The sequence below is a fragment of the Dendropsophus ebraccatus genome, chromosome 5, assembly GCF_027789765.1.
Source record: "Dendropsophus ebraccatus isolate aDenEbr1 chromosome 5, aDenEbr1.pat, whole genome shotgun sequence".
Taxonomy (NCBI): domain Eukaryota; kingdom Metazoa; phylum Chordata; class Amphibia; order Anura; family Hylidae; genus Dendropsophus; species Dendropsophus ebraccatus.
Genome location: NC_091458.1, coordinates 115,171,756 through 115,189,446, shown reverse-complemented (window position 1 = coordinate 115,189,446; position 17,691 = coordinate 115,171,756). Strand labels below are relative to the sequence as shown.

General features: G+C 42.7%; 1 protein-coding gene across 9 annotated transcripts in view; it reads right to left on the bottom strand.

Moving 5' to 3' along the window:
* The window catches only part of SENP7 (SUMO specific peptidase 7), a 60,682-nt gene that overhangs the window by 20,258 nt on the left and 22,733 nt on the right, over positions 1 to 17,691 (bottom strand). For 8 of the 9 annotated variants that reach the window (XM_069971028.1, XM_069971029.1, XM_069971025.1 and 5 more), the window contains 7 exons: positions 17,622 to 17,655; positions 15,748 to 15,912; positions 13,817 to 14,079; positions 9,859 to 9,983; positions 9,155 to 9,271; positions 2,798 to 2,920; positions 1,241 to 1,333 (listed from right to left, as the gene is read on the bottom strand). In XM_069971028.1, coding sequence (XP_069827129.1) covers positions 1,241 to 1,333; positions 2,798 to 2,920; positions 9,155 to 9,271; positions 9,859 to 9,983; positions 13,817 to 14,079; positions 15,748 to 15,912; positions 17,622 to 17,655 — 920 coding nt within the window. The remainder of the gene's footprint in view (positions 1 to 1,240; positions 1,334 to 2,797; positions 2,921 to 9,154; positions 9,272 to 9,858; positions 9,984 to 13,816; positions 14,080 to 15,747; positions 15,913 to 17,621; positions 17,656 to 17,691) is intronic. The other variant, XM_069971026.1, reaches the window with a different exon arrangement.

The following is a 17,691-nucleotide window of genomic DNA, read 5'->3' as shown; positions in this document are numbered from 1 at the left end:
AAACAGCAAAGCAGGCATAAAAAAAAATTCAACTGCAGCAACACTAAAGGGCGTAAGAAGCAAGTGCCGACCTGTCAGGTCAGCTCTCGCGGCTCCCGGCTGCTTCTCACAGGGTCTGGGTCTGAACATACTTCTACTTGGACACCTAATAAACTTTTGCAGGATTGGAGCATGCCTAGGTGCTACTGGACTCTCTTATTAACAGTTTTAATTGGTCATGGTCTGGTTAAAAAGAGTCCATCAACTGCTAAAACAAGCAGGGAAGAGTGGGAGTCTTAGCACCCAGACCTTAAAGGGGTAGTGCGGCGCTAAAAAATTATTCACAGAATAACACACATTACAAAGTTATACAACTTTGTAATGTATGTAATGTCTGTGAATCGCCCCCCTTCCCGTGTCCCACCACCCCCACCCGTGTACCCGGAAGTGTGTGGTGCATTATACATTACCTGATCCGTGTCGAGTGTCCTTGCCGCCGTCCCCCCTCCGCCGCGTCATCAGCCGCGATTGGCTGAGCAAAACTGTGCTCAGCCAATCGCGGCTGAGCACAGTTGTGACGCGGCAGAGGGGGGACGGCGGCAAGGATTCGGCGATTCACAGACATAACATACATTACAAAGTTGTATAACTTTGTAATGTGTGTTATTCTGTGAATAATTTTTTAGCGCCGCACTACCCCTTTAACCTTATCAAAACTTTTGATACATCTCTTTGACACGTCAAATGTTTTATTTAGATCAAGCTTTACAGACAATGTCTGACTGAGGCCACAATCTCACAATCAGAATAGCCCTGTATGCACAGGATGGGTAAGAAGAAGAGGTAAATATTTTGAGGGGTTGTACTTGCTTTGTGGGACTGTAAAATATTTCTCATCATTATTTAACAATGGTCAAAATATATAACAACGTAATATAACAAAGTGCTATAAAAAAAAAATTCCAGTCCAACCATGCTGGTTTTAAACTAAATTTAAACATTTCTTGGTTCACTATATCACTATACTTCACTGTTAGAGAAGAGCGAACCTCGAGTATCTGGCATTTGACTACTGGTAGCTGAAGACGTTGGATCATGGATATAGTCTATGGCCTATGGCTGTATCCATTTTTTCCAGGCATCCCTAGGGATGTATCCAACCTCTTCAGCCACTGGTAATCAAATGCTGCACGCTCGAGGTTCACTTATCTCTATTCACTATGTTCACTCTATCAATGAGAGGTGCTTGAGAAATACTTACTTTTCATTAACAGGTACAAATACAAAGTCCTTTGTAAAGATATCAACATGTCGAGTCCAGGTTTTAACCCTATGGTGTCTTCTCTGTGATGCACTTTACAAAAAGAGAACAAATTTTACAATTCAAAATAACACTGTATTATACCGACTAATAATACAGTCTAACAATGGGTATAGCACTTGCTTGAGGCAAACTGCAAAAACAACACAGGTGTTTTAATAGGGTTGTAAGACAAAAAATCCCAAGAAATCATTGTGACTTGAAGGGGTTTTCCAGGATACATCACATGCATGACGTCAGGGGTTGCTGCCCATTAGCGCAACCCCAAGGAAAAGTATGTGAATGAGTTAAACTGCCGTTGAACAAAATTGTGTGGTGACAGTATAACTTTGAGTGACATTATGGAATGGTCACAGGTCCCGACATCCAGCCCCCGCCATGGCCATGGATCGCTGCAATTGGCCCATCTTAAGAGGCGGACCAACCGCAGTGAGAAAGAAATGAAAGGCCAGCTTCTGACAGCTCTTCTGACTGGTCATCACTGTCTTCTGTATCTAATAGTCGTCCCTGTCCATGTTGCAGTAACTAATAGCCATCCCTGTCCTCTGTTGCTGTAACTAAGTCATCTCCGTCCCCCGTTGTTGTAACTAATAGCCATCTCTGTCCCTGCTCTGTGGGGATGACTGACAGGCAGAGAGACCAGTTAGTGACCTCTCTGTCTGTCAATCATACCTGCAGAGTGTGCAGACAGCTGTGATTAGTCTTGGGTGGCTCCATGTCCACATATTAAGTTGCCGCCCCTCTCCCGTCACTGGAATAAAACACCTTCCCCTTTAAAGTGACTCTGTACCCACAATGCTTGTACCTTCAGATAGCTGCTTTCAATCCAAGATCTGTCCTGGGGTCTGTTCGGCAGGTGATGCAGTTATTGTCCTAAAAAACAACTTTTAAACTTGCAGCCCTGTGCCCAACGGCCGGGGCTTAGATTGTGTATGCATTAGGCTGGCACAACCTCTCTGTCCCTCCTACCCATACTTCCCATCATTAGGAATGCTCCAGGCTCCAGGCCTCCTATTCCCCACCTGTGTCAGCCCGGCACATGGGCTGGATCGTTAAGGCACCTGTGCAATGTTCGGACAGATGTTTCAGTGGTATTTCTAAAGATGAAGAGGGTGGTGAGGAGGGACGGAGAGGTGGTGCAAAGTTAGGGCACAGATATTTTAAGCCACGCATGTTGGGCACAGGGCTTCAAGTTTAAAAGTTGTTTTTTAGGACAATAACTGTATCACCTGCCAAACGGACCCCAGGACAGATCTTGGATTAAAAGCAGCTATCCGAAGGTACAAGTGGTTTTTTTTTGGGGGGGGGGGGTCAGATTGTGGGTGCAGAGTTGCTTTAAAGTGTATGACTATCTTTACACTATCCCTATGTCTTTTGCCATACTACTCATGTCTGTGTAAAAACAAATATGGGTGGATTTGGAGGATTTACAGGACATGTTCCTAACAAACTGTATCAGTAAATTTACTTAAAAGTAATAAAAAAAACCAGACTTACAGCATATCTGAGTTATTGTCATTTGTAACATTATCCTTTCTTGTTAAACACTTGAAGAAAAAACTGCTGAACAGATGGCATTTCTCCGCAAAAGATTTTGGAAAATGCTCCAATAGGAGGTACCTGTGGTGGTATAGAGAAGTAATATTAAAATACAAACACAACAATGAACTGATTGCCTCTTTTTTCCATAAGAAAAAAGATTACATATACCCCCCACAATCATTTTTTATTGCCCCATTATATCTAACATGAAGAAATGAAGCAGACCCTGAGTCTTTGGTACAGGATGGTCCCTGGGCTGACTTCCGTTGCAGGTAGTTACTCACAGCATGGTGCTGGAACCATTGCTTGGTCATGCCAGGTGTTTACTTTTAGAAACAAATATATTTCTTAATAGATACTCCTATAATTTTGGGTTTAGTTTTGTTTTTTTTTGTAAAAAATGGGAAGACTGCCATGGAAGTGAAAGGGATAAATGTAGCTTTTTACATACGTCCACATAAGGAGGATTCAATGTGAATTTTAAAGCGTCACTGTCATTAAATTTTTTTTTTTACAGAAATCAATAGTACAGGCAATTTTAAGAAACGTTGTACATGGGTTTATTAGCCGAAAAATTAATTTTTATCATGAAAAAGCAGTTTGAAGCTCTCCCCCCTGTCTTCATTGTTCTCCTATGGAGAAAGGGAAATGAGACACTAAAACAGGACAACAAAGAGTTAATTTAAAACTACATGACCCATCTATCTCCTCTGACAGTCAGCACTGACCTCTCTGACCTCTGAATACAGCTGTCACCCAGCTCTGTGCCTGTAATCCTTTGTTCTCCGCTCTCACTGCCCGCTCATCGCCCTCCTCGCTCCTCCCCCCTCCCCTCTCCCCTCTCTATAGAACAGACAGGGTTGTGTCTGATACAAAATGTCACAATTTCCTGATATTTTGCAGTGGATGGAAAAGAGGAGGGAGGGGGGGGTCCTGGTAAAAGTCTTTTTAAATGCAGATAATGGCATATTTGCCTAATAAACCCGATTACTTAGTTTCTTAAAATCGTCTGGACTATTGATTTCTGCAAAAAAAAATAATAATACAACAGTGACTCTTTAACCCCTTAGTGACCGCCGTGCTGCCTTCTCACGGCGGCCACTAATGGGCTTTATTCCGATGCGTACGCCTTTTAACGGCGGACGCATTGGAATAAACTACCGTCCGGCGGCGGCAGCGGATTTTCCGCTCCGGGCGGTTTAACCCGTTAAATGCCGCTGTCAAACCATAACAGCGGCATCTAACGGGTTCCGGTCGGCACCGTGGGTCACTTACGTGATTGCGATGTCCCGCGGCGCCGTCCGGTCCTCCGATGTCTCAATGGTGATCCCGGGGTCCTAATGAAGGTCCCCGGGGTCACCATGGAGATGCCTCATGCTGACAGGGGTGGCCGTGGCTATTGCCTGTCAGCATGAGGCACGATACAATACATTGCAGTACATCAGGTACTGCAATGTATTGTATCAGTGATCTAAGTATTTTACACTAGTGTACAGTAATGTACACTAGTGTAAAAGTAAAAAAAAGTGAAAAAAAACGTGCACCAAACACAACACAGCCCCCCAATAATAAAGATGCATTCCATTCCCTATACCCAATAAAACATGACATAAAAGTGATCAAAAACACAAATCCTATATATATTTGGTATTGTTACGTCCGTAACGGCCCAATCTATAAAACTATATCAATAATTGTACCGCACGACACACGCTGTAAAAAAAAAAACAAAAAAAAAACACAGTACCAGAATAGCTGTATTTTATCAATCCACTTTAGAAAATACGTCATAAAAGAGATCAATATAGAGATCAAATAAGAGATCATATACATATAAAACTTGGTATCAATAGAAACTACAGATCTTCACGCAAAAAATAAGCCCCAAACCAGCTCTGTCGCGCAAAAGATAAGAAAGCTATGGATCTTGCAATGCGGTGACAGTTTTTGTGGGTTTTTGCTAGGAAGATGGTTTCTATTGCGCGTAATAGTAAAAAAAAAACTACACAAATGTGGTATCGCCATAACCGTAGTGACCCAGAGAATACATGTATTATGTTATTAGTGACCGCCGATACAGATTTTTACTGCGATCACTAATGGGCTCTATTCTGCTGCCATCAGCTCTTTATGGCGATGGCGCAGAATAGTGCAGCGGCGCCGTTAATACCCGCAGCCCCCTCCTCTCAGCTACCAGAGGTCGCTGAGGGGTTGGGGCAGAGTGTGGGCTCAGTCCCGGCCAGTCCCCTCACCGGCGATCACCGTTATTACCAGTATAACGGCAGCCACCGGTAACGGACATTGCCAGCGCAGCTGAACGCTTTCATATCTTCTCACCGTGACTCTGTGACTCTGTTCACAGTGATGGAATTTCTAAAAATGATCAAAGCGCCATTCTCTCCACCACCAGAGGTGGCAGAGAGCATGGGGCAATAATCGGTGACCACCCGGTGTGGTCCCAGTACAAATGATCAGCGGTATATACTATATACCGCTGATCGCTTGTTCCAAATGGTGCCAGCACTTTTTTACCCGTCACCAAAGTCAAGTGCCCTGGATTACCCGTAACCACCCTGGATTACCCGTCACCACCCCAGATTACCTGTAACCACCCCAGATTGCCCATCACCACCCCAGATTGCCCATCACCACCCCAGATTGCCCGTCACCACCCCAGATTGCCCGTCACCACCCCAGATTGCCCGTCACCACCCCAGATTGCGCGTCACCTCCCCAGATTGCGCGTCACCACCCAGATTGCCCGTAACTCCCCAGACTGCCCGTAACCCCCCAGACTGCCCGTAACCCCCCAGATTGCCCATAACCATCGCAGACAGCCCGTAACTATCGCAGACAGCCCGTTACCATCACAGACAGCCTGTAACCATCGCAGATTGCCACAGACTGCCCGTAGCTACCCCAAATTGCCTGTCACCACCCCAGATTGCTCGCAACCTCCCCAGATTGCCCGTCGCCTCCTCAGATTGCCCGTCGCCACCCCAGATTGCCCGTCGCCACCCCCAGATTGTCCGTCCCCACCGCAGATAGCAGGTAAACACCCCCATATTTCCCGTAACCACCCAATATAGCCAGTAAACACCCCCAGATTGCCCGTAATCACCCCAGATTGCCCGTAACGACCCCAGATTGCCCATAACCCCCCAGACTGCCCATAACCCCCCAGACTGCCCATAACCCCCCAGATTGCCCGTAACCATCGCAGACAGCCCGTTACCATCGCAGACAGCCCGTTACCATCGCAGACAGCCTGTAACCATCGCAGATTGCCACAGACTGCCCGTAGCTACCCCAAATTGCCTGTCACCACCCCAGATTGCTCGCAACCTCCCCAGATTGCCCGTCGCCTCCCCAGATTGCCCGTAACCACCCCAGATTGCCCGTAACCACCCCAGATTGCCCGTAACCACCCCAGATTGGCACAGACTGCTCGTAACCACCCCAGATTGCCCATAACCACACCAGATTGCCTGTCTCCACCTCAGATAGCCAGTAAACACCCCGAGATTGTCCATTACCACCCCAGATAGCCAGTAAACACTCACATATTGCCTGTAACTAAAATGACACTCCTTCCCTTCTGAGCCCTGCTGTGTGCCCATACAGTGGTTTATGCCCACATATGGGGTACCATTGTACTCAGGAGAATCTCCGTTACAAATGTTGGGGTGCTTTTTCTCCCCTGTTCCTAGTGTAATTGAGAAATTTCAAACTAAACAAACATGTTATTGGAAAAATTTTTTTTTTTTTCATTTTTACGGTCTAGTTTTGAATACTTTCCTCCAATACCTGTGGGGTCAAAATGCTCACTGCACCCCAAGATTTATTCTTTGAGGGGTGCACTTTCCTAAATGGGGTGACTTTTGGGGGGGTTATTCTGCGGACACTAAAGGGGAACTGCAAATGCACCTAGCGCTCAGAAACTTCTTCAGCAAAATCATGCACTGAAAATGCTAATTGGTACCCCCTTCCTTCTGAGCCCGGCTGTGTGCCCATACAGTGGTTTATGCCCACATCTGGGGTATCGATCTACTCAGGAGAACCTGCGTTACATATATTGGGGTGAGTTTTCTCCCCTCTTTCTCGTGAAATTGAGAAATTTCAAACTAAATTAACATATTATTGGAAAAATTCAATTTTTGCATTTTTACCGTCTTCTTTTGAATACTTTCCTCTAATACCTGTGGGGTCAAAATGGTCACCACATCCCAAGATGTATTCTTTGAGGGGTGTACCTTCCAAAATGTGGTGACTTTTGGGGGGGTTTAATTCTGCTGACACTACAGGGCCTCTGCAAACGCACCTGGCGCTCAGAAACTTCTTCAGCAACATCTGAACTGGAAATGCTAATTGGCGCTCTTTCCCTTCTGAGCCCCGCTGTCTGCCCATACAGTGGTTTACGCCCACATATGGGGTACCGTTGTACTCAGGAGAACCTGCGTTACAAAATTTGGGGTGCTTTTTTTCTCTCATGTTTATTATGAAAATGAGATACTTTAATCTTAACAAATATATATTTTTTCTGGCCTATTTGTGAATACTTTCCTCCAGCCCCTGTAGGGTTAAAATGCTCATTATACCCCTAGATTAATTCTTTAAGGTGTCTAGTTTCCAAAATGGGGTCACTTATGGGAGTTTCCAGTATACATGCCTCTTAAATCAACTTAAAAAAAGAACTGGACCCTAAAAAAAAAAATCAGTTTTGGAAATTTTATGAAAATTTCATAATTTGCCGATACACTTCTAAGCCCCGTAACACCCTAAAAAAGTGAAATATGTTTACGAAATGAAGCCAGAATAAAGAGGACATATTGATAATGTGACTTACTAATTTTTGTCATTTGACTTTCTTTTTTTAGAAGCAAAGAATTTCAAAGTTTGTAAAGTGCAAATTTTTCATGATATTTTGAAGTTTTTCACAAAAAAATTACACAAGACAGTGACCAAATTTTGCCACTAACATAAAGTACCATATGTTAGGAAAAAACTATCTCAGAATCGCTAGCATACGTTAAAGCATCACTGAGCTATAAGCGCATAAAGTGAGACAGGTCAGATTTTGAAAAAGGAGCCTGGTCATTAAGGTCCAAATAGGCTTGGTCCCTAAGGGGTTAAATGCAGAATTGCCAGTGGATGATGATTTGCAAAATCTCAACCAGACACTGAATAAAAAAATCACACAAAATCGATAAGGAAACTGATCTGTGGTGCATGCCAATTGTGGTATTGCATCCACCTAAGATTTATTGTGGATTTTTCCAACTGGATTTATATGGGAAAGCCCCAGTGTCCAATACATCTGCAGGTGTTGCAGAATTGGCTGTGAATATGCTGAGGATCCATAGCAAAATCTGCTACTGTGGATTTGATATGCATTGACATTAAAGGGGTTATCCAAAAATCTTTTTCTTTCAAATCAACTGGTGTCATTAGTTACAGCCAGCCAAATCAACTGGTGTCAGGAAGTTAATATAACTTTCTGAAACCAGTTGATCTAAAAGAAAAGGATTTTCGCTGGACAACCCCTTTAATCCTAGAATCTGCAGCTTCAAATCTGCGGAAAATTTCCACCAAAATCTGTAAAACATGGTGCAGATTTGCCTTTGTAGACCTACTGCAGAAACACTGGATTTTCCCTCTGGCAAAACGTGCAGCCTTTGCAGCATACAACAGCTAAACATTTTTGTCTATATTCCCTTTAATGGTAACTATAATAATATTTTTCCTTCAAACACATGAATATCTGCCACTCCAATTTCCATGCTCGGCTCAGGGTATAATCCAACAAGAATTAGCTTTCCCAGGCATTTATCTGGAATAAGGGCCAGCTGGCATGTCACTTATGATTAGCGTCTGGCTACAAATGTACAGGAGATAGCACAAAATTATCCACATAGCTCTACACAGGTGATAACTTTGTAGTTAACTGCATTTAGAATTTTAGGGGAATATATATTATTATAAGAAATAATAAGAAAGGTCTATGCTACTTCTATTGTGCAGAACAAAAAAAATGGTTAGAATAAAAAAAAAACACTATAAAATATAGTAAAATAATGTATTCAAATAGTTTTGCTACTATTTTCGATACTATGAGTACTCACTGAGCAATAAGAAATTGTGGATAACTGTTAGCTTCAAGCAATGATCCATTAATTGTACGGAACATGATTATAACACAGTGATAAAAGAGATCAGTAAGTGCTTCCCATACATGAACAGAAAGTACTGTGCCTTTAACCAATGATGTGAGTTTATAAAAATTCAAGCATATACTCTATAAGACATACTCACTTAAGGTAAAAATCAATAATAACATCATTGAGGAATTCTCCATGTTCCAAACATTCCAAGTCCTCATTAGTTACAGCCAGGCCTCCTTTAGTTGGGGGAGGGGGATATACCAGTAATCTGAAAAGTAAAATAAGTAAAATACATTAAAAAACTAATAAAAGGTGAGAAAAAATAAGGCATGTAAGGCTATGTTGACACTGCGATTGGGTGAATATGTGTCATATATTTCCCGTAATACTGCCCTGTACAAGGTATGGAGTTGCATATCCTGGGGTAGGTGCTAGATGGATAAAATTAACAATTGCTTTGGTTCTGCTGATTGCAGTTTGTAAAGTTATAAAAGTGCCATGTTTTAGCAGCTGAGGTGTCAAACTGTTGGTGAGTTGCAGCAGCACATCTCCCACCTTGAACGCCTCAGTTTCCAGACCTGTATGTCCTACAGTAAAAGTAGGGAGAGAGGGGGAGGTGTGCTGCTGAAACTTATCACCATGTTTGATACCTCAGCTGCTAAAACAAGGCAGTTTTATAAAACTTTACACAAAGAAATCAGCAAAGCTACATGTACGGTTCGTTGTACCCCCCCCCCCCCCCCCCCCACCCACACACACACTTATCTGCCGGCATATGCAAGTCGGCGCCTGGTATGGAGTTCAGAGATTCAATCTAAGTGTATCCTTTCGAATAGTGATAAATCTCAAACTCACCTCAAAAGTGTTCCTCCCTTGTCCACCTCCTTTATGTTGTCATCTTGTCTTGCGACCACAGACACCGAGTATCGACCATCTTTGTATCTCTGTATCAGGGTGTAGGAAGATGTTACTTTTGAAGCCTAGAAAATATAAACAGCTCCAGTCAAAGTGCTACAAGTTAGATAATGGTTGCCACAACCGGAAAGGTTTGAGTCTTCTATGGATATTTGGTTTCCCCATGGAAACAATGTCAAGAAGTGACAAGATCAACCTGTTTTACAAATCCACATCTGAAGAATCAACACTGTTAAAAACTATGTAGATCCTTACTAAAAACAATGGGATACAGATTTCTACATGAATTTTGTGTCAGCATACATGGAGAATTTTACATGTTCTAAAAGCAGTGGTCAGACTGATGGCTGAACATTTGTAGCAACTAAAGTACTTTTGTCTACATGTGTATGTCAGAACTTTGTCTATGTATGTACCCTCAGTATTGTAAAGCGCTGTGGAGGATATTATTATATACTGTATAATGCGGACGCGGCCACGTCATCAGCTGCTCAGCCGCGATTGGCTGAGCATAACTGTGCTCAGCCAATCGCGGCTGAGCACAGTTGTGACGCGGCGGAGGGGGGGCGGCGGCAGGGATTCGTCCGTCCGGATGACGTTTGGCACAAAATGGCGGACAGCCCTCGACACGGATCAGGTAATGTATAATGCACCACACACTTCCGGGTACACGTGCGGGGGTGGGGGGACACAGGGAAGGGGTCGATTCACAGACATAACATACATTACAAAGTTGTATAACTTTGTAATGTGTCCTATTCTGTGAATAATTTTTTAGCGCCACACTACCCCTTTAAGGTTAGGATCTCAACAAAGCCTCGCAGGGTTGTCTGAATTTTCATTTTTATATACATTCTGATATACCAAAACTGCTATTGGTTTAAAAGTGAGGGATGAAGTGCATTTCTGTATAGCATTTGAGCGATACCTATAAAATACAGGCAGTGCCACCGTGTATTATCAGTTAAGAGAACAATCACATGATCACTTGGTTGCTGTCAGTAAGTGATCACAAGGTCACTTGGTTGCTGTCACTAAGTGATCACAAGGTCATTCGGTTGCTGTCAGTGTGTAATTATGTGGTCACTCAGCTGCTGTCAGTGTATAATCACATGGTCACTCAGTTGCTTTCAGTAAATAAACACAAGGTCACTCAGTTGCTGTCACTAAGTAATCACAAGGTCACTTGATTGCTGTCAGAGCAGGTATTGGAAACCTTTGTTCCACCAGCTGTTGCAAAAGTATAATTCCCATCATGTATAGTAACATAGTTAATAAAGTTAAAAAAAAAAAAAGAGTCCATTGAATTCAATCTACAGAAACCCCACTGTGCTGATCTAGAGGAGGCAAGAAAACCTTTGCCAATTGCCCCATCACAGGGATAAAATTCCTTCCTGACTCCAATGACAAACAGAATAAATCCTTGGATCAGCGGCCTATCACATGAATCTAATGCCCATAACTTTGTTATATTATATTTTTCAAGAAAAGCATCCAGGCCATGAATTAGCCATTAAAACATCATGTGGCAGAGTGATCCATAGTCTCACTGCTCTTACAGTAAGGAACCCGTGTCTGTGCTGGTGGTGAAAGCTTCTTTCCTCTAGATAACGAGGATGCCGCCTGGCACTAGCACTGGCACTTTGTCATGGTATCTGATTTTTGCCTTGTATAGGCACAGCGCATGCGCATGGTTCGGCATTAATTTTAAGTCTTTAAACTTATAGTGATTTGGAGTCTTATATTTCTACATATGTATTGGGGTTTAGATATCATGCTTTAGCACTTGCACTTTAGTGTGGCACTTTTGTGTATTTATACATTGTGTGTTTATTGCGCTTGCATTTCTATTAATAATTTAGATGCACGGTTGTTATTATTTGTGTAATTATTATATTCTTGATTTGCATGACGGTACATCAGTGATCCATGATATAAGTTTTTGCGCGTTTATATTTGGATATTTGTTTGATATTTGCATAATCATGATGCTATGGTGCCATGTGACCATGATCGCCGTGAATGACTTGTATCACTGAACTTGGATCATGTGCTACAATTTTTCTGATTTCACAGTGGGAGCATAATGATATATGCCTTTCTTTAGTGGTACTATGTATGTTTTTTTTTTCTTTTATTTAGCCAGCGTTAACAGCACGAGCGTGTACATTCGGTCATATGATCGGCACCTATAATGTATGCGCGCTTACGAGATCATGTGTATTTGACCCGATCATGTGACTATGTTTACCTGGCGTCACTACGTCATCACGCCACGGGTTGTTTTTTTCTAGCCACGTGGCGTGCGCAGCCGCGGATTCCACTTCCGGACACCATCCACTTTGGCGCTATGTCTTCCATGATGGATTAGAACTCTTTGCAGGTAAATATACCAGCTAATAGCCACATTGTACTTGACTCCTGACAAAACCGCAATGTAGCGGCAATACGTGTGGAGCATCTTGTCTGCTACTTGGGGACGTATAACTGTTTGTGGGTATGTTACACACACTATATAGGACTGTATGTTTATTTTCTTAATTTGTGTCATATTTCCATATCCCTCTTTTTGAGTCCCAGCTGTGTGGGCCCACTTGGCCTGTAACATTGTAGCAGTGCAGTGTACCTTTACCATAGGTGCTTCAGTTCCCTTTGTTCCCTCTATGGGATTTTAAGTGTTTTTAACTATTTGTGTTTTGCCAGTGTTAAATAAAGTTTATTATTACTTCTATTGCTATTGGTGTGCGCTTGACTTTTTTGCCCCATTTTTCTTCTGTCCCGCTCTCCATTTACGAGGATGCCCCCTTCTCATGGTTACAGGCCTAGCTGTAAAAAGATCACTAGAAAGATCTCTGTACTGTCCATTCATATATTTGTACACTGTAATCAGATTGTGTCTAAAACGTCTTTTTTCTAAACTAAATAACCCCAAGCTTGATAATCTGCCATTCCCTTAAAGGAGAAGTCCGGCGAAAATTTTTAAGTATTGTATTGCCCCCCAAAAGTTATACAATTCACCAATAAACACTTATTACGGGAAATGCTTCTAAAGTGCTTTTTCAATGCACTTACTACTGCATCAAGGCTTCACTTCCTGAATAAAATGGTGATGTCACTTCCTGGATAAAATGGTGATGTCACGACCCGACTCCCAGAGCTGTGCGGGCTGTGGCTGCTGGAGAGGATGATGGCAGAGGTTCACAGGGCACTGGAGGGACACTGAGCATCCCTCTGCCATCATCCTCTCCAGCACTCACAGCTCGCACAGCTCTGGGTGTGTGTCGGGTCGTGACATCACCATTTTATCCAGGAAGTGAAGCCTTGATGCAGTAGTAAGTGAAGGGAAAAAAATCACTTTATGTGCATTTCCCGTAATAAAGGTATATTGTTGATTTGTATAATTTTGGGGGGGGCAATACAATACTTTAATAAAAATTTTTTAAATAAAAAGACTTTTCCTTTAATAACACTGGTCATCCTCCTCTGCACCAGCTCCATTTTAGCCATGTCCTTTTTATATCGCCCAAAACTGTACAAAGTATTCCATGTGTGGTCTGACCAGTGGTTCATAAAGAGGCAAAACTATGTTCTCATCTTTAGCATTCATGCCTCTTTTCCTATGGCCTAAGTGCATAACCTTACATTTATCCACATTAAGCTTCGCCATTTCTCTGCCCAAGCCTCCAGCTTCTCCAAATTCCTCTGTAATATCATATTTCCCTCATACAGTAAATGGCTAAAGCTTTGGCTTTCCAGGCATGATGAGAATTGCAGTTTTGCAACAGCTGGAGGGCTGTAGGTTTCCCATGCCTGCTCTAGAGATTTATAAACATTATAGCTTGGTAAAAAAAAAGCGGCACACTCTCAGTGCTGGGAGGTTATCCATTAAGAAGCATACCTCTCGTGGGTCTACTGGAGGATATGAGTTGCTTGACTCTTGTTGCTGTTGTTTTTTAAAGGCGATGCCACAATTTGCTTTGAAAGAGAAGTCTTCACTAGACAAAGTTTCCATCATTGAAAACACTTCGTCTATGGTGAGAATATCAGCAAGAGTACGTAACCCATTCTCGCTGGCTTCCTTCATAATCTTAGACATCAGGGACTGCTCATTGATTGAGAGAGGTTTTTCCAACTCCAGAAAGATGAGTTCATTTGATTTAGCTGCAGACAAAGGAAAAAAGTAATACAATGTAGTTGAAGGATTACAATTACAATGTTTCTAGAGCCAAGTTACACCAAAGAACAATGTTGGATAAAGGCAATAGTCATTACCATAATTTGGAAAATTACTTTCAAGCAACCTATACAGACAAGGCAGGAGTCTATCAGTAACTATAGATACTGGGGCAGAGGGGGTTAGTTGGTGCAGACTTGAGCATACACTTAAAGGGGTAGTCTCATTACAATAACTATATCTAAAACAGTAGCTCATCAAAAAATTAAGAAACTATGAATTGTTGCCATTAACCTTTTTGGCTGTGTCTCCCTGCTAGGCACTCTCAGTAGAGATGAGCGAACTGTTCAGACTTTTGGTCCGAAAGCAGTTCGCTCTCTCGTCATGCCTGTGATCCCGGCCGCATAGTTGCACTCCCGGAAATACGAGGCCAGGATATTCCAGGGAATCAATGTTGAAATCCCTGGAATATCCTGGCCGCATATTCACGGGATCGCAACTATGTGGCCGGGATCACAGGCATGACGAGAGTGCGCCGATGCCGTCGTCCACTCATTTCTAACTCTAAGCTGTCTGTCATGTTTACAGCTGGTTATCTAGGTTCCCGACCACCTCTCTGTTTTATCAGTGGTGTGTTTTATCAGTGGTGGCCGGGCTGATGACTCACTCCTTCACTGCTCTGTAGGGAGTCTTAGTTGGGGATATCGGAGCATTCATCGGTGAAAATAAGTGTACATAACTAAAGAGATGTGTACTGGCTCCCCTGCCCTCCCAACTTATCTGTAATCCAGCTCTGTGGAGCTGCCAGGACGGGACTTAACATATCAGAACACAACATAAAAAAGCAGAGTGCAGAGCAGAGAAGCACAGTGCTGCTGGTCAGAACTGCCATTGACCAACCCCACTCAAACAGGAAGTAAAAGCAGGCCAGGAGCGGAAAGTTTAGCAGCTGAGAATACCCCTTTAAGGATCCATCACCCATAGGTTATAACAAATACATAATGAAAAGGTTTCGAAAAGTTAATGATACAGCCGTGTAAAGGATGACTGTCATGTTCACCCACGGTCGGCTGATAATCACCCCATGTAAAATTGTCAGCCATCAGCCGAGGAACGGGAAAACACCCTCTCATCGGCTGATTGGAACTCTATAAATGATTGTTCACTGGCCGCACATCTCCCTGTGTAAACAAGAGATATGCAGTGATAACAATGTATTTAAATGGCCGCATGAAAGATGCAGGGATTGTTTGTGCGGCCCAAACAATAAATTGGGTACTGCATCTTGTTTGCGGCTGGCTGAAGACTATTTGATGTAAAAGGATCCTAACGCTGGCAAGCGCAGCTCAATAGCGAAGTAGGAAGTTTCTAGTGTCTCCTAGTAAGATTTCAAAATAAAGCACTATACTAAACATGGCAGCCTCCGACATAACTGCACAGAAAGAAAAGTAAAGGTTTTCATGTTAAACTCTACATATGCTCTGTAATATTAGAGTAATAAAAAATGATTAGTGAGGTTAATAAAACATCAATATATGTGAGAAGAATAATAAACAAAAATGAGTATCTTTGTATGTTCTGCAAGCTAGAATACAATAGATGTGGCATTCTATAGCCGATTTAGGCATGCCAGAGAGGAGAATGTTTATACTTACAGGCTTGATTTCTGGAGATTATTCCTATTTGTTTCTCAACTTGAGGTACGTAATCAGTGGCAATCCATAAGATAATAACGGCAGTACCTCCATGTGTTAGCCATAAACCATACTTTTGCAACTTCATTGTATTCAGTAAAATACATTTGCTCGGATGCAAAGACACTGCAAAAAAAAAAAAGATTTGAAAATTTCTGGAACTGCACAATGGTAGCATAATGCACAGCTATATACACTCACCGGCCACTTTATTAGGTACACCTGTCCAACTGCACGTTACCACTTAATCAGCCAATAACATGGCGGCAACTCAGTGCATTTTTAGGCATGTAGACATGGTCAAGACAATCTCCTGCAGTTCAAACCAAGCATCAGTATGGGGAAGAAAGGTGATTTGAGTGCCTTTGAACGTGGCATAGTTGTTGGTGCCAGAAGGGCTGGTCTGAGTATTTCAGAAACTGCCGATCTACTGGGATTTTCACGCACAACCATCTCTAGGGTTTACAGAGAATGGTCCGAAAAAGAAAAAACATCCAGTGAGCAGCAGTTCTGTGGGCGGAAATGCCTTGTTGATGCCAGAGGTCAGAGGAGAATGGGCAGACTGGTTCGAGCTGATAGAAAGGCAACGGTGACTCAAATAGCCAACAGTTACAACCAAGGTAGGCAGAAGAGCATCTCTGAACGCACAATACGTCGAACTTTGAGGCAGATGGGCTACAGCAGCAGAAGACCACACCGGGTGCCACTCCTTTCAGCTAAGAACAGGAAACTGAGGCTACAATTTGCACAAGCTCATCGAAATTGGACAGTAGAAGATTGGAAAAACGTTGCCTGGTCTGATGAGTCTCGATTTCTGCTGCGACATTCGGATGGTAGGGTCAGAATTTGGCGTCAACAACATGAAAGCATGGATCCATCCTGCCTTGTATCAACGGTTCAGGCTGGTGGTGGTGGTGTCATGGTGTGGGGAATATTTTCTTGGCACTCTTTGGGTCCCTTGGTACCAATTGAGCATCGTTGCAACGCCACAGCCTACCTGAGTATTGTTGCTGACCATGTCCATCCCTTTATGACCACAATGTACCCAACATCTGATGGCTACTTTCAGCAGGATAATGCGCCATGTCATAAAGCTAGAATCATCTCAGACTGGTTTCTTGAACATGACAATGAGTTCACTGTACTCAAATGGCCTCCACAGTCACCAGATCTCAATCCAATAGAGCATCTTTGGGATGTGGTGGAACGGGAGATTCGCATCATGGATGTGCAGCCGACAAATCTGCGGCAACTGTGTGATGCCATCATGTCAATATGGACCAAAATCTCTGAGGAATGCTTCCAGCACCTTGTTGAATCTATGCCACGAAGAATTGAGGCAGTTCTGAAGGCAAAAGGGGGTCCAACCCGTTACTAGCATGGTGTACCTAATAAAGTGGCCGGTGAGTGTATACCAGTGGCTGACAAAGTTAAATGCGGTCCTAGGGAGTTCTGGAAAACATGGTTAGAGCCTATGGCCAACTTTGTCAGCCATTGGTATTCAAATGCCAAGAGATCCAATTTGAGCATACTATATTACACTATAGTATATTAAAACAGTCCACACACACTAGATCTGTCTCAATATACATGTTGTTCTGGTCCACTGTATACCATACTAGTGCAATACACTTCTTCCTGTTGGGCACAACATTTATATAACTAGTGTTATATTTGCAAGGTAAGGTGAACATCTAGTCCTAATTCCCTTCCCAATACAAGCTGTGGGGCTTTTTCAGTTCCACAACTGTAAAAAAAAAAAAAAAAAAAACCTGAGAAATGATAAACCTATTATTTACACAGCTACTGTATTTTAAAACAAGGTAAATACTTGCCTTGCAAGGGAATTTCAATAGATTTTGGGGTAACCTATGCATAAAAAAAAGAACAAACAGAAAATAGAAA